The sequence below is a fragment of the Myodes glareolus genome, chromosome 14, assembly GCF_982192425.1.
Source record: "Myodes glareolus chromosome 14, mMyoGla1.1, whole genome shotgun sequence".
Lineage (NCBI taxonomy): Eukaryota > Metazoa > Chordata > Mammalia > Rodentia > Cricetidae > Myodes > Myodes glareolus.
The window spans coordinates 9,526,880-9,541,537 of record NC_142039.1 but is presented as its reverse complement, the minus strand read 5'-3'; the positions used below and the strand labels follow the sequence as shown (position 1 = coordinate 9,541,537).

The following is a 14,658-nucleotide window of genomic DNA, read 5'->3' as shown; positions in this document are numbered from 1 at the left end:
AGTTTGCAGGGTGCCCTTTGGCCTAGGGAGCAAACCATAACCAAAGCCAGAGGGAAAGTAGTTGTTCCTCACAGGGAAGAGAGAATCTTAGGGCTGACTGGGTGACAGGGAGGGCTCGCGAAGGTGGATGCCCTGTTTCTCCTGGCCAATTTCCTGAGTTTATCTGATAGGAGCCTCGATTTTTTTTTTTAATTCCTCTTTTGACCCTGGGAAATCCCTCCCTCTACATATCCTTTTCAGCAGGAAGATGTTTCAAGGTGAAGCAAAACCCACATTTTCTTTCTTTTATAGATGCTGATGTTTTATTGTTTTTAAGAAAAATTTCACCATGGAGTATTTTTGTTTCCTTTGAAAGAAAAAAAATGCTTTTGAGGAATTAGTTTCCCCTACATCAGTTCTTCCTGCATGCAAATGAACTGCCTGTCTCATATCAGCAGGAATTTCCAGCCCAGTTCTTTTTGGCTAAGAACTTTGAGCAATCTCAAGACCACTGAAAGTCACCCAGACACAAATAAGATTTAAAAAAAAAATCCACACACCAGCCCATCTACTTTGTGTTATTGCTGTTTAGTGGTGGCTCCTTGTTGGTTTTCAAATAAACAACCATTATTGAGATTACTCCACTGTAATCAAGTAAGGCAATAGAAAGGAACACCCACTCTAAAAAGTAAATACTTGGGTGGGGGGAACTGCAATTTCTAAAAAGGCAGATAACCTGACTGGGGAAAAATACACACATCTTTTTATAAAATAATTAAATCTTCACAGTCCTATCCAGATATTACGTTTATAGAAGACCAGAAATAAGTTTGCTTCAACAAAGTCAGCGAAGGCAGCTTTTCCTCCACTTTCCCCATGTCTGTTTAGCTAATTTAGACACAGGAATCAGTGGCCCTGGAACCTTGAATCAGTTAAAAGAGCAAATCTATTCCCTGAAAACATTTAAATGTAGAAATGCAACCTGTCAATGGAGGTAACTTTTGTTTTTCTCTCAATAAGGCTTAACTTTTGAACAAATGTGACATTTATAGCAGCCGAGAAAGACCTAGAAATTGTCTTTAATCATAAAACGACCCAAATAAAATAAACTGTGCTGGGAGTAATTCCCACAGCAGGATGAGAAAGCAACTGAGGGCTGCTAGGAACTGAAAGAGTCCCTTCTCTTTGCACACTAAGACTTAGCATTTGGTACACTTCACTGACAGAAGCCCCAGCTCAGAGCTTGCTGTGGTTGGATGGCTCATAGGAACACTGTGGGACAATATCTGTGTTGACTATTTATTGTCTTTCCTTTGGATGGTATCACTCTGGCATGCCTCGACCTCCATCCTTGCTCATTACCCAGCTCCTAGAAGCTGAAACTATTGATTCTCTGAGGATTCCAGACCAAGTGACCAAGCTGGAGACTGACATTTTGTCCAAAATTCTATGGGATATTTGTTTTAATTTGTGCTTATTCCATCTTACAGTGGTCCCACACTCAAGATCAGTAAACTTCAAATATTTTCTCAGTTTATAATTTGGTGACAGTCTGTAGCCAACATAGAAAGTCCTAGTCTAAATGTAGTAGTCACTGTACTTGAACTTTCTTGTCTTGGCACTAATTAAAGAGTAAAAATTACAGACTTCCCTAGTGTGGTGTCATACTTTTTACAGACTTTTTTTTTTTCTTTTTTTCTTTTTTAGGACAGCTCACTGTCCCTAAATTCTTCATTGCCTTCCAAAGGGGAAAGGCGTCAGGCTCAGAAACCAGTTGTTCACCTCTCTGGGACTTTTAACTGAGAATATGGACTAGTCTTTGGAATTATATACAAACATGAATTCAAGGATAACATTCCCCAATTTTTGCTTTGACCATATCTATGATCCCAATATAAGTGACCCAGTGAGCCTACATCTGGCAACATTCAAGAAGGAAGGGAGGCAGTCCAAAGGATCTTTTCACTCCATCCAAATGGATCTGGACGCAGGTACACTCTCAGCCCCTGTCTTTACAGCAGGGCAAGCCACAGATCACACACAGCAATTAGGCCCGAGACCATCCAGAGCTATCTGAAACATTATAGACAAAAGGAAATTTTCAAAAGGAGTAGAAAGTAAAAGGTTAAGCAAAATAAATAGCTGAATTTCCATGAGAAGTAATGGTTTAAATTCACACAGTAAACATTTCATTGGTGTTTTGTTTTGCTCTGTGATTTATGGACTATAGATGCAACTTCTTAGACTAGAGATAACAAGGATCTGAAATACATAATTTGGTGGCCCAAGAATTACTGGATTCAACTTTCATTAAAATAACAACTAATCTTTGCTTTACCTTCTTAAATATGAAACTTGTAGTACTTTGAAAAGTTTTTTCCTGTTATTTGGGAAGAAATCTGCCAGTGTTATGCAGGGAACCTAGTTGGTCTCATCACAAAGCATTACCACAAAACACTGCACCCAGTGAGTGCATTTCTTCCAGGCAAAAACATTACAAGTGAAAATGTCAACAAAACCATTCACTCTTGTTAACCCTTCTTCAATCTGGAATAAGTAGAAATGTATGGAACCAGGAATTTTAAACAGTGTTTTTAATTGAAAATAAAGCTAAAGCATGCTTTTCAACAGTGCAAATTTCCATAATTTTGATTTACTGCTCTCATCATTACAACACAGTACCCCAGCATGGCCCTTACCAAGGGCTAGACCATTTGCATGTGGAATTCCTTTGATTTTAAGTGCAAATATAGATAGTCACCTCTGATTGTCACTTGCAGTAGAAACTCTCCTGTTTTATACACAGGATGGCCTGAAAACAGAAGTTTAGAGAGACGCAGAAAAAAAAGCATAAGGTAATAAAATCCAAGTGCCTGAGTTCTGGTACCAAAAAGCCCTGAAATAACTGTTATTTTTCACTTGGGGTGTTACGACTCTGACCCCTCTTTTTTCTTTTGCTTGGTTGTACTTAATGATTGGTCACTATGATGAGCTAGACCATTAAATATCCTGCTATTAAGAGAAATGTTTTAATTGTTTTGAAAGCCTGAAGAGTCATCTTTAGACCACAAGATAAGCAGGACCGCAGGAAGAGTCATCCTGCTTTAAATGTTTCGGTGAGAGCATGAAAGGACTTTTCCAATTACAAAGAGTGACTGTAAAGGTTTAAAAAAAAGCACATCTTCAAAAACAAAAACAATCCCATATTTCTCTTACTTCTTACACAAGAGGCAGCCTTTAAATCAGCATCCAATCAGGGCTCATACCCCAATCTTTCCATAAAAAAAAAAGTTAAGTGCAACTACTCTTGGAAAGGGAATAAGGGTAGTTAAAAAAAAAGACACCCCACAAATAAGAGCTCCAGAAAATGACATTTTGGGCTCACAGAAACTTCTTGCTACCTCATTGTGTAACCATGTAACCTAACAAACTTTCACTGAATACCAGTTACACTTGCAGGTCTGAAATCTAGTGCATAAACTTAATGGCTCATTGTAATATTTATTATTCAACCTTTTGACATTTATTTGTAGCAGTTGAATTGAGGTACCGGTGCATTATTAGCATTGAAATAGTAAAGTGTTCCAGCTCTGCCATAATAACTGAGTTTTACTTGAGTCTTTAGCCTGAAGTAGTCTGTGGTATGTAAACCAACCCTTCTCCCACCCCGCCCCCACCCTACTAAAAAAAAAAAAAAAACCCGCAATGGGAAAAAAAAAGTAATCCGATTTCTGTCTTCAAAATGCGATAAACCAGGACTCCAAAGGGGGTGTAACACCATTAATGGACTTGTACAAGCCATCCTGTGCAGTTTACAACAAAAGGAAGGTAATATGGTTCAAGAAAATATCTTCCCAAACATTTTATGAATGAAATTTCCTGAATTTGTGACTAGGTGGAAGAGGTACTGCAGAACCGCCCAGCTGCCATTTCCAGACAGGATGGGCCTTGTGAGGAGGTTGCGAATCCTTGGTGGTGCTTAAGGAATACGCTGGCCACAAATCCCCGTCCTTCCCAATGATGAGTGATGGTGGACAAGGAAAATTTGCCATGAAATTAAATGGCCTTTTCACTGCTGATGCTACATTGCTGGCTACCTTTTTGCGCCTGTTTAAAACTGTAAAGTCATCCAGTGTTCCTTCATGTGTCTCAGTTTTACCTGTAGGACGAGGGCTTCTAGCTGATTTCAAATTTGGTTTGACTGGAGGTGTCTGAAGGACTGGTCGTTTACCCAGTACTAGTGTCCGGTAATTTTTTCTCACCCTGGCACCAAATTTATATTCCCCATCCTCAGGTTTTGGAGATCCTAAAGTGCATGAGAGGCCCTGACTCTGAGCCAGTGGATTGAAGGAAGGAGTTTCTTTCTCAGGGCATGCAAAGCCTTCCTTGGCTGTGGTTAAGAAGGCGTCCTCCTCTGTCTTCCCAGCCACACTGTAAAACTCCCCCTTTGGATCATTGCACTCGCACTTTAGCTTATTTGTAATAAGGTCAGGTTCATATTCTTCATTAGCACTACTGTCTTCTACTTTGATTTTAATATTGTGCAGAAATGGCAATGTCTTGTCGCCTGTGTCAGTGCAGAGATTCTCAGCTTTCGTTGCTGCTGTTGCTGCTGTTGCTGCTGCTGCTGCATCCACTTCGGGATCAGTTTGCGAAGAAGAGACCAAATTCATAGCAAATTCAAGACAATGAGGGATTTTGGACTCTTTTCCTGAATTTGTTGCTGTTCCACAAGAATCATTGTTTAAGAACCTAGCAGCTATTGTGTTGTTATCTGAACAGTGTGTAGTAGAAGTTGCTTGTAGGCATTTCCTAGCCTCTCGGAGTATTCTTTGTTGTGGAAACACATTGTTTGTCTTTGGGCTAGGTGAAGAGGCCCCCTCTGCCAGGCAGTTAATTGTCAGGTCAGTTCTCTTTACAGTACTGGAAATTTCAGAGTGTGGGAATGTAATCTCAGATACCCTATCGTTTCTTATCTCTGGGAAACAACTCCCCATGCTGGCCGGGCAGTACACCGGAGCCCCTTTGGGAGCCCAACCCTGCAGATTCCACTCCTCTGGCGACTCGGCTTTGACACCACTCTTGAGGTCGGGAAGACGGCCCGCATCCTCGAAAGCAGCGGGTTTGGTTGCAGCGGCAGCGGAGGCCAGATGGTACAAGAAGTTGGCCTGCGCCTGCACGCTGGGAGGCTTGCAGAAGCTGGTGCGCCTGAAACGGATGCTCTGCACTGACACTTGGCTGGAGCCGGAGCTGGAGTCTGACTCGGTGGACGAGTCCTCCTCCTCGGAGCTGATTTCACTGGAATCCGAGGCCCCGCTGCCCCCCTCTTCCTCCTCCTCTTCCTCCTCCTCCTCTCCTTCCTCCTCCTCTTCCTCTGAGGACATCGAGTTGCTGGAGCTGGACAAACTGGAGCCAAAATCCGAATCGTTGGCTGCATGGTCGGAGTAGGAGCTGGACTCGGAGTCGCTGCTGCAACTCTCGGGAAAGCTTCCTAGATGGGGCTGCGGTCGGTGGTGGTGAGGGGGGTGGTGACTCGGCGTTGGCTGCTGGGCCCGATGATGGTGATGATGGTGATGGTGGTGGTGGTGGTGGTGGGGAGGCGGGCAGAAGCTGTTGACCAGATGAAACCTCTCCAAGCAAGTGGCCCCGGCGGCCGCCGCCGCCGCCGCCGCCGCTGCAGCCGCCGCCGCCGCCTTGGCTTTGTAGGACCTGGGCAGCAGCAGCAGTCTCCGGGCGCCGGCGTGAGGTGCGAGCAGGCAGTTCTTGGCGCCCCCGCGCTTGCGCTTGCAGCGGTAGGTCAGGCTCACCGGGCCTCCGGCTCCGGCCGCCGCCTTGGGCTGGGGCCCGGCCGCCGATGCCTGGTAGTAGGCGGCGGCGGCGGCGGCGGCAGCGGCAGCGGCGGCGGCGGCAGCGGCGGCGGCGGCCGCCGGGTGCTTGCTGCACAGCAGGCTCCGAAAATAAGCGGGATCCGAGTGGAAGGCGACGTAGTTTCCCTGGAGCGGGGCAGTTTCATAGTTTAAAGGGGGTTTGCAAGGCGAGCGAACGATCTCCGGGTAGTGCGAGCCCGGGTATTTGCTAAAAATCTGAGGTAGATGGGCGGCGGGGCGCGCGGCGGCGGCGCCCGGACGCTGGGACTGCGCGCTGATTGGCAGGGGCCGCGCGGCTCCGCTCAGGCCCCGCCAAAGTTGGTGCTTGTCCTTCCAAAAAGCCGGGCGGGGGCTGGCGGCGGCGGCGCGCTCTGGCGGCGGCGCCTTTGTGGCCAGGGCCCGACCGGCCCTCCTGCGCTTGGTCTTGAGCACACGCTCGGTTTTGCAGGAGGTATACAGCGCTTCCACGTCTTCCCGGGAGATGAGCGTGCATTTGGCCGCGTGGAAGGCGATACTGTTGATTGCTTTGAGTTTCCGCAACTCCTCCAGATCGCAGTGGTGCTTTTTCACTTTCAGATGATCCATGCGCTTGTGCACGGTCGTCCTCGGGATGTTTTTCAGCAGATCTGTGAAGACTTGGGAGAGAGCAAACATTTGCTTTCCTTTAATGATGAGGTAGCCGAGCCTCACGCCATCCACCTCTTCGAAACCTGACTTCAGGTCTCCCATCTCGGGCACTAAATGATCCCCACCATTTGCAGTAAATATATACGTGACGCATACATACACATGTATGTATGTTAATCCTCCGCCAGATGCTGCGTGTGTCTCAAGGCATCCTGCTAATAAAATAACAAAGACTGTTATTCCCGGCGAAGGGTGTGCCAAACTCTAGGCGAATTATTGGGGGGGAGAAAAACCCCATGAAATTACACTGACTTGATTCTTGCTTTTTTTTTGGTTTTCGTTTTTTTAAAAAAGAGGGAAAAAACCATCCGGCTTCAGATCTGCCAGTGTGTTGGTCTGAGTCCTCGATGCGGATCAGTACCTGGGCCCCTCTACTCCTTCCTTCTCCATTGGAGCACTATGATAATGGAATGTGAAGGGAGAAAGAGAAAAGAAATGCAGCTGCTATTCCCGCCGCTGCTTTAGCTACAAATAAAATGACAGAGTGAAGTGAGCTCGTCCGGAGACACCTTCATCAATTAATTCCCCTAAAGCCAACGCTGATTGGACACTCCTGACAGGTGATGCAATAAAAATTGATATTCCACCCCTTCCCCCCAAAATCTCCTACTAATTAGCATACCCTTATACTGCCACCTCCCCTCCCAAAGTAAATAATACAGCCGGTATATAAATCTTTCCATTAAACTATCGGAGCTCAGAAACAGCCTGACTCACAGACTTCATCAGAAGCAGCGTGTGTACGCTAAAAGAAAAAAAAAAGCCACCGTATATTCCCCTTTAAAGAAATACTGCCTATTTTTTGCTTTATTTGCATTTTACCGATCCAGCTATTATCGTTTCAAAGGAAAGCATTTTAAAAACATTATCAAACCCAAATAGATATATACCCTAGCCCTCTTTTCTTTGGAAAATGAAGCTTAAGGGAAAACGTGCCAGAATAGCCTGGTATTTCCCTTATGGGAGTGGGGAAGGAGACAGGCTGGGAGCTCCAAAGTTAAATCGAGAGGTGAACCACCCCAGTACAGACTTACGTTTGCAATTTCTCTGGATTTTCCTTCTCCCCCCTACCCCCACCCCCACCCCAACGCCCTTTTACAACCAGAAACAAAGTTATTTGACCAAGAAAGCAGTTCAAGGCTCCAGCTCAGGAACACGTAACAATTCAACTGGATTTCTGTTCTCTGCTGGCGAGTGGGGTAGGGAGGAGGTAGTTTCACGTCAGACCCATAACAAAGCATAGATAAGCCAGAAATGTGTACACTTTTCAGATTAACCAGCCTGGACTAGTGGTGGGGTCGTTCTAGAGCGCCCAGCACACACTTGAGGGTCCTGTCCTCTTTAGAGCAGAATTCCAGGGAACAGATTACTTCCTTCTGCAGCAAAGGAAGAAAATGTAAAGCCCCAAGGTGCTCGCAGAAGTTTTTCATGAAAGCGAGGAGAAGAAAGTGCTGATGTGAGATGCAGACCATTTCAGTGGCTGATGGCTTGGCTGGTAGTTTAGATGAATCCTCCACAGCTCCCATTTTCCCCATGCAAGCCAGGCATCTGTTTTAACAAAATCACTTTGGATGAATATCAATCTGGTTTAACCTCTTCTTAGTCACTAGCATGACTTACTGCCATTTTTCAAGAATATCCAAAATATTGCCAAGTGAGAACGAGAGTCTTTCTACTTGCACTTGCAGGATCTCAGGGTGGTTGGTTGGCTGCTTGGCAAAATTCGGTAAAATCTTCATCCGTGTTTGCAACTACAGCATAAATGCAACTCAGGCATCACATGTTTCCTTCTTCTTCCCAAAACAGACACATCCCTGAGGTTAAAGAATGAACTGATATTTCTGAACCTGCAAGAAAAAAATGCACAATAATTTCTTTCTTCATATTCAAAAGTTCTACTTTCCCCTGCTGTGGTCTGGCCAGCAGGAGCAGGTATGAGTCAAGAAAGGGGAAAAAAGAAAGAAAAAAAGAGAAGAAAATAAAAAAAACTTAAAAAAAAAATCCCCCCAAACCAGAAATCAGACCTATAAAAAGGTAGTTTGCTTGACAAGATGAAATCTCAGCCATGGTTCCCCACCCCCACCCTCATCTCCCTTGTAATTTTCCCAGGAATTTTGAAGAGAATTGGGAATTTCAAGAAGTACATCCGGAAATTAAGGAAGTCTATTTAAGAGCGTCTGTAACTCAGGAGGTTGGGATTTGAAAAGTCAGCCCTGGACTACTGTTGCACTCAGCACAGATGTAATCGCCGCTCTTCAACTTAATCAATGTGTGTACAAACCGCGATGTCTAGTTCTTGCCTTTGAAATCTAAGGCTAGCATTTCCATCCAAGAAATCAGAGCTACAGCAAATTACATTTTTGTCCCTTGAATGAGAGAAGGATCATTGAATGGGTCTCGTGATATTTCAGGCTTTAAACGTAACCGAGAGGCAGCAATGAACAATGCCTCGTCACAGCTAATACCATCCACGACTTGGCTTTCTTTTGCATCTGGTTCTATCACACCGAGTTTTTCTCTTTCACTTTCACAGGAGGCAAAATGTGCAAGCTTTAAGCAGAAATCAAAGTTTCCAGGAAAAGCAAATGCTGGTGTTTGTTGTTTTAAAGTAGGATGACCAGAGCCTTTCTATTGCCAACGACAGTGTTTTAAAATTCCTCCTGATGCACTTATATACTGCCAGCCCTCTCCCTCCCACCTCACCCCCGCCCATTCCCCTCCCCCAGCTCTAAGATTTAGACTAAAGAGTCAAACAGCCAAGAAATAGTAAACTAAAAATAAAGGGAGGGGGAGGCTTTAAGAAGACCTTACAGAAGATGGTTATGGAGTCTTTTTGGAAGGGGGAGAGGGCAGGTAGTTTTTAGCTGTTCCTGGTTCTTGTTTAGATCCTCTTCCCCTGCCCCCATACTTCTATTCCCCCCCCCCCGCAGCACATAAGAGCATACTTTAGCAAACATTTCAAATATTCTTTCCTGCCCTCTCTGTCCATCTTTAAAACACTGGGAATATAGGTGCTTTTGAAAATTAGTACAATATTGAGTATTATTTTTAAAGTAAAGGTATAATCTGTTAGATCAATTAGAACAAAAGTAAAGAACAAGGGGGTTGGGGGATGTATCTCTATGTATATTTAGAAAGTGTCTCTATGTACATAGATACATACCTTTAAATTTATACATTTTAAATACTCCTTTTACACATCTTTCTTTTTGTCTAATACATTCTTTTGTTCCTGTAACTTCCCCATCCTAGTGTGTGTTAAGGCTCCAGAACTGGGGCTTATAACACACACCACACACACACACACACACACACACACACAAAACACACGCACACAGAATGTGACAGACAGCTTTCTTGTGGCCATCAGCACACGTTGCATATCCGGGGTCTTCTCCAGGCACATTGGGGGTCGATCCCGATAAAAAGACCTAACAGAGGCCCCTGAGCGCTCACACATGAAAGGCAGGGGACTTTAAGATGGATTTGCATGCACACCGGGGATTTCGATCAATAGCTACCAACATTTATGGCTTAGATTATTAATGCGAAAGCTGGCCAAAAGAATAGGGATGAAAAATTAAAGGTATCTGTTATCAATTATGCTTAAAGTTATGCAATAATTTACTTAGTTTGCCTAGATGTGCAGATCCAGATGTATGAAGTACTATTCTTCAAAAGCCAGAGGGTTTCTTCAATAAATTGGTTGACCATGTCAGCCGCCTCTGCAATCAAAGATGAACCCAATTCAGATGATGGACTATATTCAAATTCTTTTTAAGAAAGGATATATCAACTTCTATAGTCCTCAAACACATGTATATATGTGGGGAAATATGCTTAAATGAACATTTACACACACATACATGCATATATCTCTGTACGTCTAGGGAATAATTATGGGTTTAGGTGTGTACACACACACACATATGTATATATAATATGCATTGAGTTTGCTAATAAAATGTGATCATTTACTCAGGGAGGAATACAAAGTCTACACTATCCTAAAAAGTATTTTAGCTTTGAAAACAAAGCTGCTTGCTAGAGAAAAATTCTCTGTAGCAAAACAGTTTCAAATGTATTCTTAATGTCCACTTATTTCTGCATTTATTGTAGAAAAAAAAAACCCAGCACTTTTAGTCTTTAAAATGATGGGCTATGAAGACCTGACCATATTTGTCTTCACATATCCCATAGGACTGTGCTAGATTCACCTTCAGAGGCTCTATTTTGGTTTATTTTCACTGTATTTTATGTTTAAATACCATAGCAATTCAGTCTGACCTCTTTCCTCTGGAGCGAAGTAATGCACAAGGCATTCACAGTCTTTTAAATGCTTAGCTGGGAAATGCAGCAGCAATTTGCAGGAGTAGTTTACTAATGGGGAAAGTTCTTTTGAAAATCTGAAGGAAAACCTAAGAGTACTTTTGCATTTCTAACCAACAACTGTTATATAATTAAAGTATTGAAGGGCATTAAAATAATCCTTTTTCTCCCATGCTCTCACCCATACATACATAATTTAAATGAGGATCACACACACCACCACCACCATCATCACCACTACCACCACCAAACTCTTCACCATATATATTTGTTTTAGTGATTGCTGGGCACATTTTATTTAATGTGAATTCAGACAGAGAAGAGTAAGGGACATCACAAAGGTCCCAACAGTGTAAGTGGCGTGGTTAGAAGAATAAAAGAAGTCTTTTACACTGTTAACTAAAATTAACTCATAATAATACGGGGTATAAAATAATAAAATCTCATCTGACTGGATTAGTTGGAGATCTAGGACAGCACTATCTATACAGTCCTCAGCTAAACTTAACTGATAACACATACCCTCTCCTTTTTGGGAGGTGAAAATGAGAGGAAGAAGAATTAGCTAAAATGAGGGATAAACTATGATTTAGGATATTTTCTTTAAACTCTTTTTATTCTTTTTTTAAAAATGTGCCTCATTCAAATATATCAGGGCATGTCTACCAATGGACCCATCTTTCTGTTCGCAGACATTTAAAAATCCTGTCTTTAACAGAAGTTTGGGACACAGAGTATATGCCATGTTGTCTATTGACCCATAATCAAAATGCAGTGACCTTCTACCCCTTTTTTGCCCCCTGACCCATCTTGAATTCAATGCAGCCTTTATAAATTTGCAAATCCTTGGAGGTAAAGGGTTTTTTGTGAGGCTTTGTTCTGAGAAAGCCCTAAGAGTGTGCTTTCTAAATTAGACAAAGGTAAAGCTGAAAACCTCAGTGGCTGAAATTTTATGCAGGTGAGCACTAGGCAACTCTTCAGACACGAATACTGCAAGCTAAACAAAACAGTTATAAGCATAGGAGACAAGAAGGTTACAGATTGCATTAAATTAGAGTGTGGTACAAATCACTTCCATGATGTAAGAAATGGTTAGGCCACAATCTTCCCGCTTTTCTCATCTCAAGGGCTTTGGGGGACCCTAGTGACCAAGGAAAGAATGGGGGGGGCGCTACACAGAGAGAAGGGAAGAAAGGTGGGGGAGGAGTAAGACCCAATCTGAATCTGCAGGCACATCCCTTATCTCTCCTGCTATCAGCCAGTTTAAAGGACACCATAATTATGACGGTGCTAAAACAGTGCCTGCTTATGTGTGCTGAATAAATAAAGGATGTTTACAGCTCAAGAATCTTTTAATTCCAATTAAATGCTATCAAAGAAAAGCCACTTTTTCTACTACAACTGCCTTTCCCCCCAATTATCCTGTTTTGTTGCAATATTTTCCTATGAGACACAAGGGCCTTTCACAATTGATCCTGAACATAGAGGACAAACTCACAGAAAGTAGAGTTCAATCTTCTATTAAATAACACACAAATCTCATGAATGAACATTTATTGGGGTTACCCAAGTTTTTGTTTATTTTACATGAAGGCCAAATGTGCAGAAAGTGAAGTGATGGTACCAAGTGTGGAGGCCTACCTAAGGGCAGCTGAAGCACCCAGGAGAGGAAGGGAAGGGAAGGCAGGAGCAGTGAGATGGTCTGGAAAGGGAATGTTCTGGTTCCTTTCCCCTGGCTCCTGCCCAAATCCTCCGAGGAGCACTGGAGCCAATCACTGTCTTCCACTTTCAGCTACTGGGGACACACAAAAAAGCGGGAGATTAAAAAAAAAATCACAAGTTTGATTTTTATGGATATGTATCATTTCATATTCATGACATCAGCAAATCACATCGTGATTAGATTTAAACATGGTTTGAACATGCACACCCATCAGGATGGCCACTAAACACTACAAAGCAGAAAATTTGCTTTTTATTTGTGATTATAGAGTAAAAATAAAGTCTGTTAACTTAGAAAAGCTTACTTTTCAAAATCTGAGAACAATTTACACTAGTAAATTTCACATAAATGATTCTTCTAAAATTGTTTCACAACATTTTAATTCAAATTTTTGTCTCCTTCCTTTCTGTGTGGCAGTGTTTTGTTTGTTTTTGAAAACACGTGGCACAGGACATATTATGGAAAATGCATCCATTCTGTTAAATGCCTATACAAACTTGCTCTTTACTTCATCTAAGTAACGCTTTGCTGAGCAGAAGCCGAACAACAACAACAACAACAAAAATACTTTTCTCGAAGAAACACTTTTTTTAAAAAAAATTATTTCAAAGCAAATCGTATTTGGTGAGGTGGTACAAAAATCAATCGAAAAAAACTTCAGGGTATTTTAAAGTTTTCTGGCGAGTCGCAGGCCCCTTCCCTTTTGAAAGTTTAGAGATCCAATACCCTCAATTCTACTGGCAGAATTAGGTGGACTTAGAGGGTCCTAAACGTGACCGATTCACTAAGGCGGGGGGGGGGGCTACAGCATGCGGCAACGTGCTCTGCAACTTAATCCTACGCTAAAAGAGGGCAGAGAGCGAAAAAGAATGGAATACAAACTCTCCCGACGTTCCTAGTTACTTTCAAGGTGGATTGTGTATTTTAAGGCCGATGGGAGCGTCTGGTTTTTGGAGGAAAAAGAAGAGAAGGTAAGTGTTTGTCCTTGTATCCACCAGTTGGTAGAGAAACAATGAAAGAACAAAGGGAACCACTTCCTCATCTGAAATTTTTCTGATTCTCACCGTTTTTCAAGCCTGAAGCTTGCACAGGGATTCGCTTACTCTATCTTTAAAGTAGTAGGTTGAACTAAGAATGAGAGAAAAGTTGAGAGACAGTGTAAATAGGCTAAATAATAATAAAGGCTTGCGGTGGCGAATCTGCACTGCTCCTGGCGCGGCAACTTGCAGAAGTTGGAAAAAGCAGGAAGGCACAGCCCAGGAAATAACCTTTGCATACTAGGTCTCGAACTCGATTTTTTTTTTTTAAACAGCCTTTCTTATTGTTTGAAGGAATCTCTGCGCACAGACTGTGTAGTAGATACTGTTTTATGGGAAGAGATTTAGGTCTAAAGTTGATTTCTACCACTGTCCTAAAAAAGAATATTTTTAAAAGAATCGAGGATTCAATTATTAACGCTACTGCTTGCTAATGGAAGAAATGGCAGTGATGGCTGAGGGAGGAGAGGGATGATATTTAAATATATTTGCTTTGGGGGTACTCTGGTTATTGGCAAGTCTGCTTTTGTGGATCTGTGTGACTAAGTGACTGGGCGCTGTCTGCATTCTATATAAATGAATCCGCGTGTGGGGGAAGCCCCCAAAGACGTCGAGCACGTGAAACATGATTTTTTTTTACTGCCCCCCAAGCAGCGACCAAGCCCCCATCCACCCCACCCCACCTCAAAATGCGTATATTACCTGCCCTGTTACAGTGACACATGTTTATGTTTATAGTCCTGGTTTGTAGTAGTGTCAAGAGCCGCGGCGAGGGGGGGGGGAGGCGAGAGGGAGGAGTAAATGCAACCACCCCCACTTGTTGTTAAAGCAAATTTACTGCGTTCTTGCCAGCCCCGTGCGGGGGGCTGGGAAGAGTTGAGGGGAAGGAGAGAGTTGGGCTGTGTGTTGGCAGGGGAGGGGGTGGGGTGGGCTGAGAGCCGCCACGCAGCTCCTCTCTTTCCAGCAGCCTGGTCAATAGGGGAGCATGCTGGCGCGGTGGAAAACAAAAAGGTTCCTCCCGCTCGCTGCGTTCACG

General features: G+C 43.2%; 1 protein-coding gene across 1 annotated transcript; it reads right to left on the bottom strand.

The window, feature by feature from the left end:
• Positions 1 to 2,558: 2,558 nt before the first annotated feature.
• Positions 2,559 to 7,169, bottom strand: Skida1 (SKI/DACH domain containing 1). The gene has a single exon (XM_087896335.1). The coding sequence runs from the start codon at positions 6,573 to 6,575 to the stop codon at positions 3,843 to 3,845; it is 2,733 nt and encodes a 910-aa protein (XP_087752461.1). The 5' UTR covers positions 6,576 to 7,169; the 3' UTR covers positions 2,559 to 3,842.
• Positions 7,170 to 14,658: the final 7,489 nt, after the last annotated feature.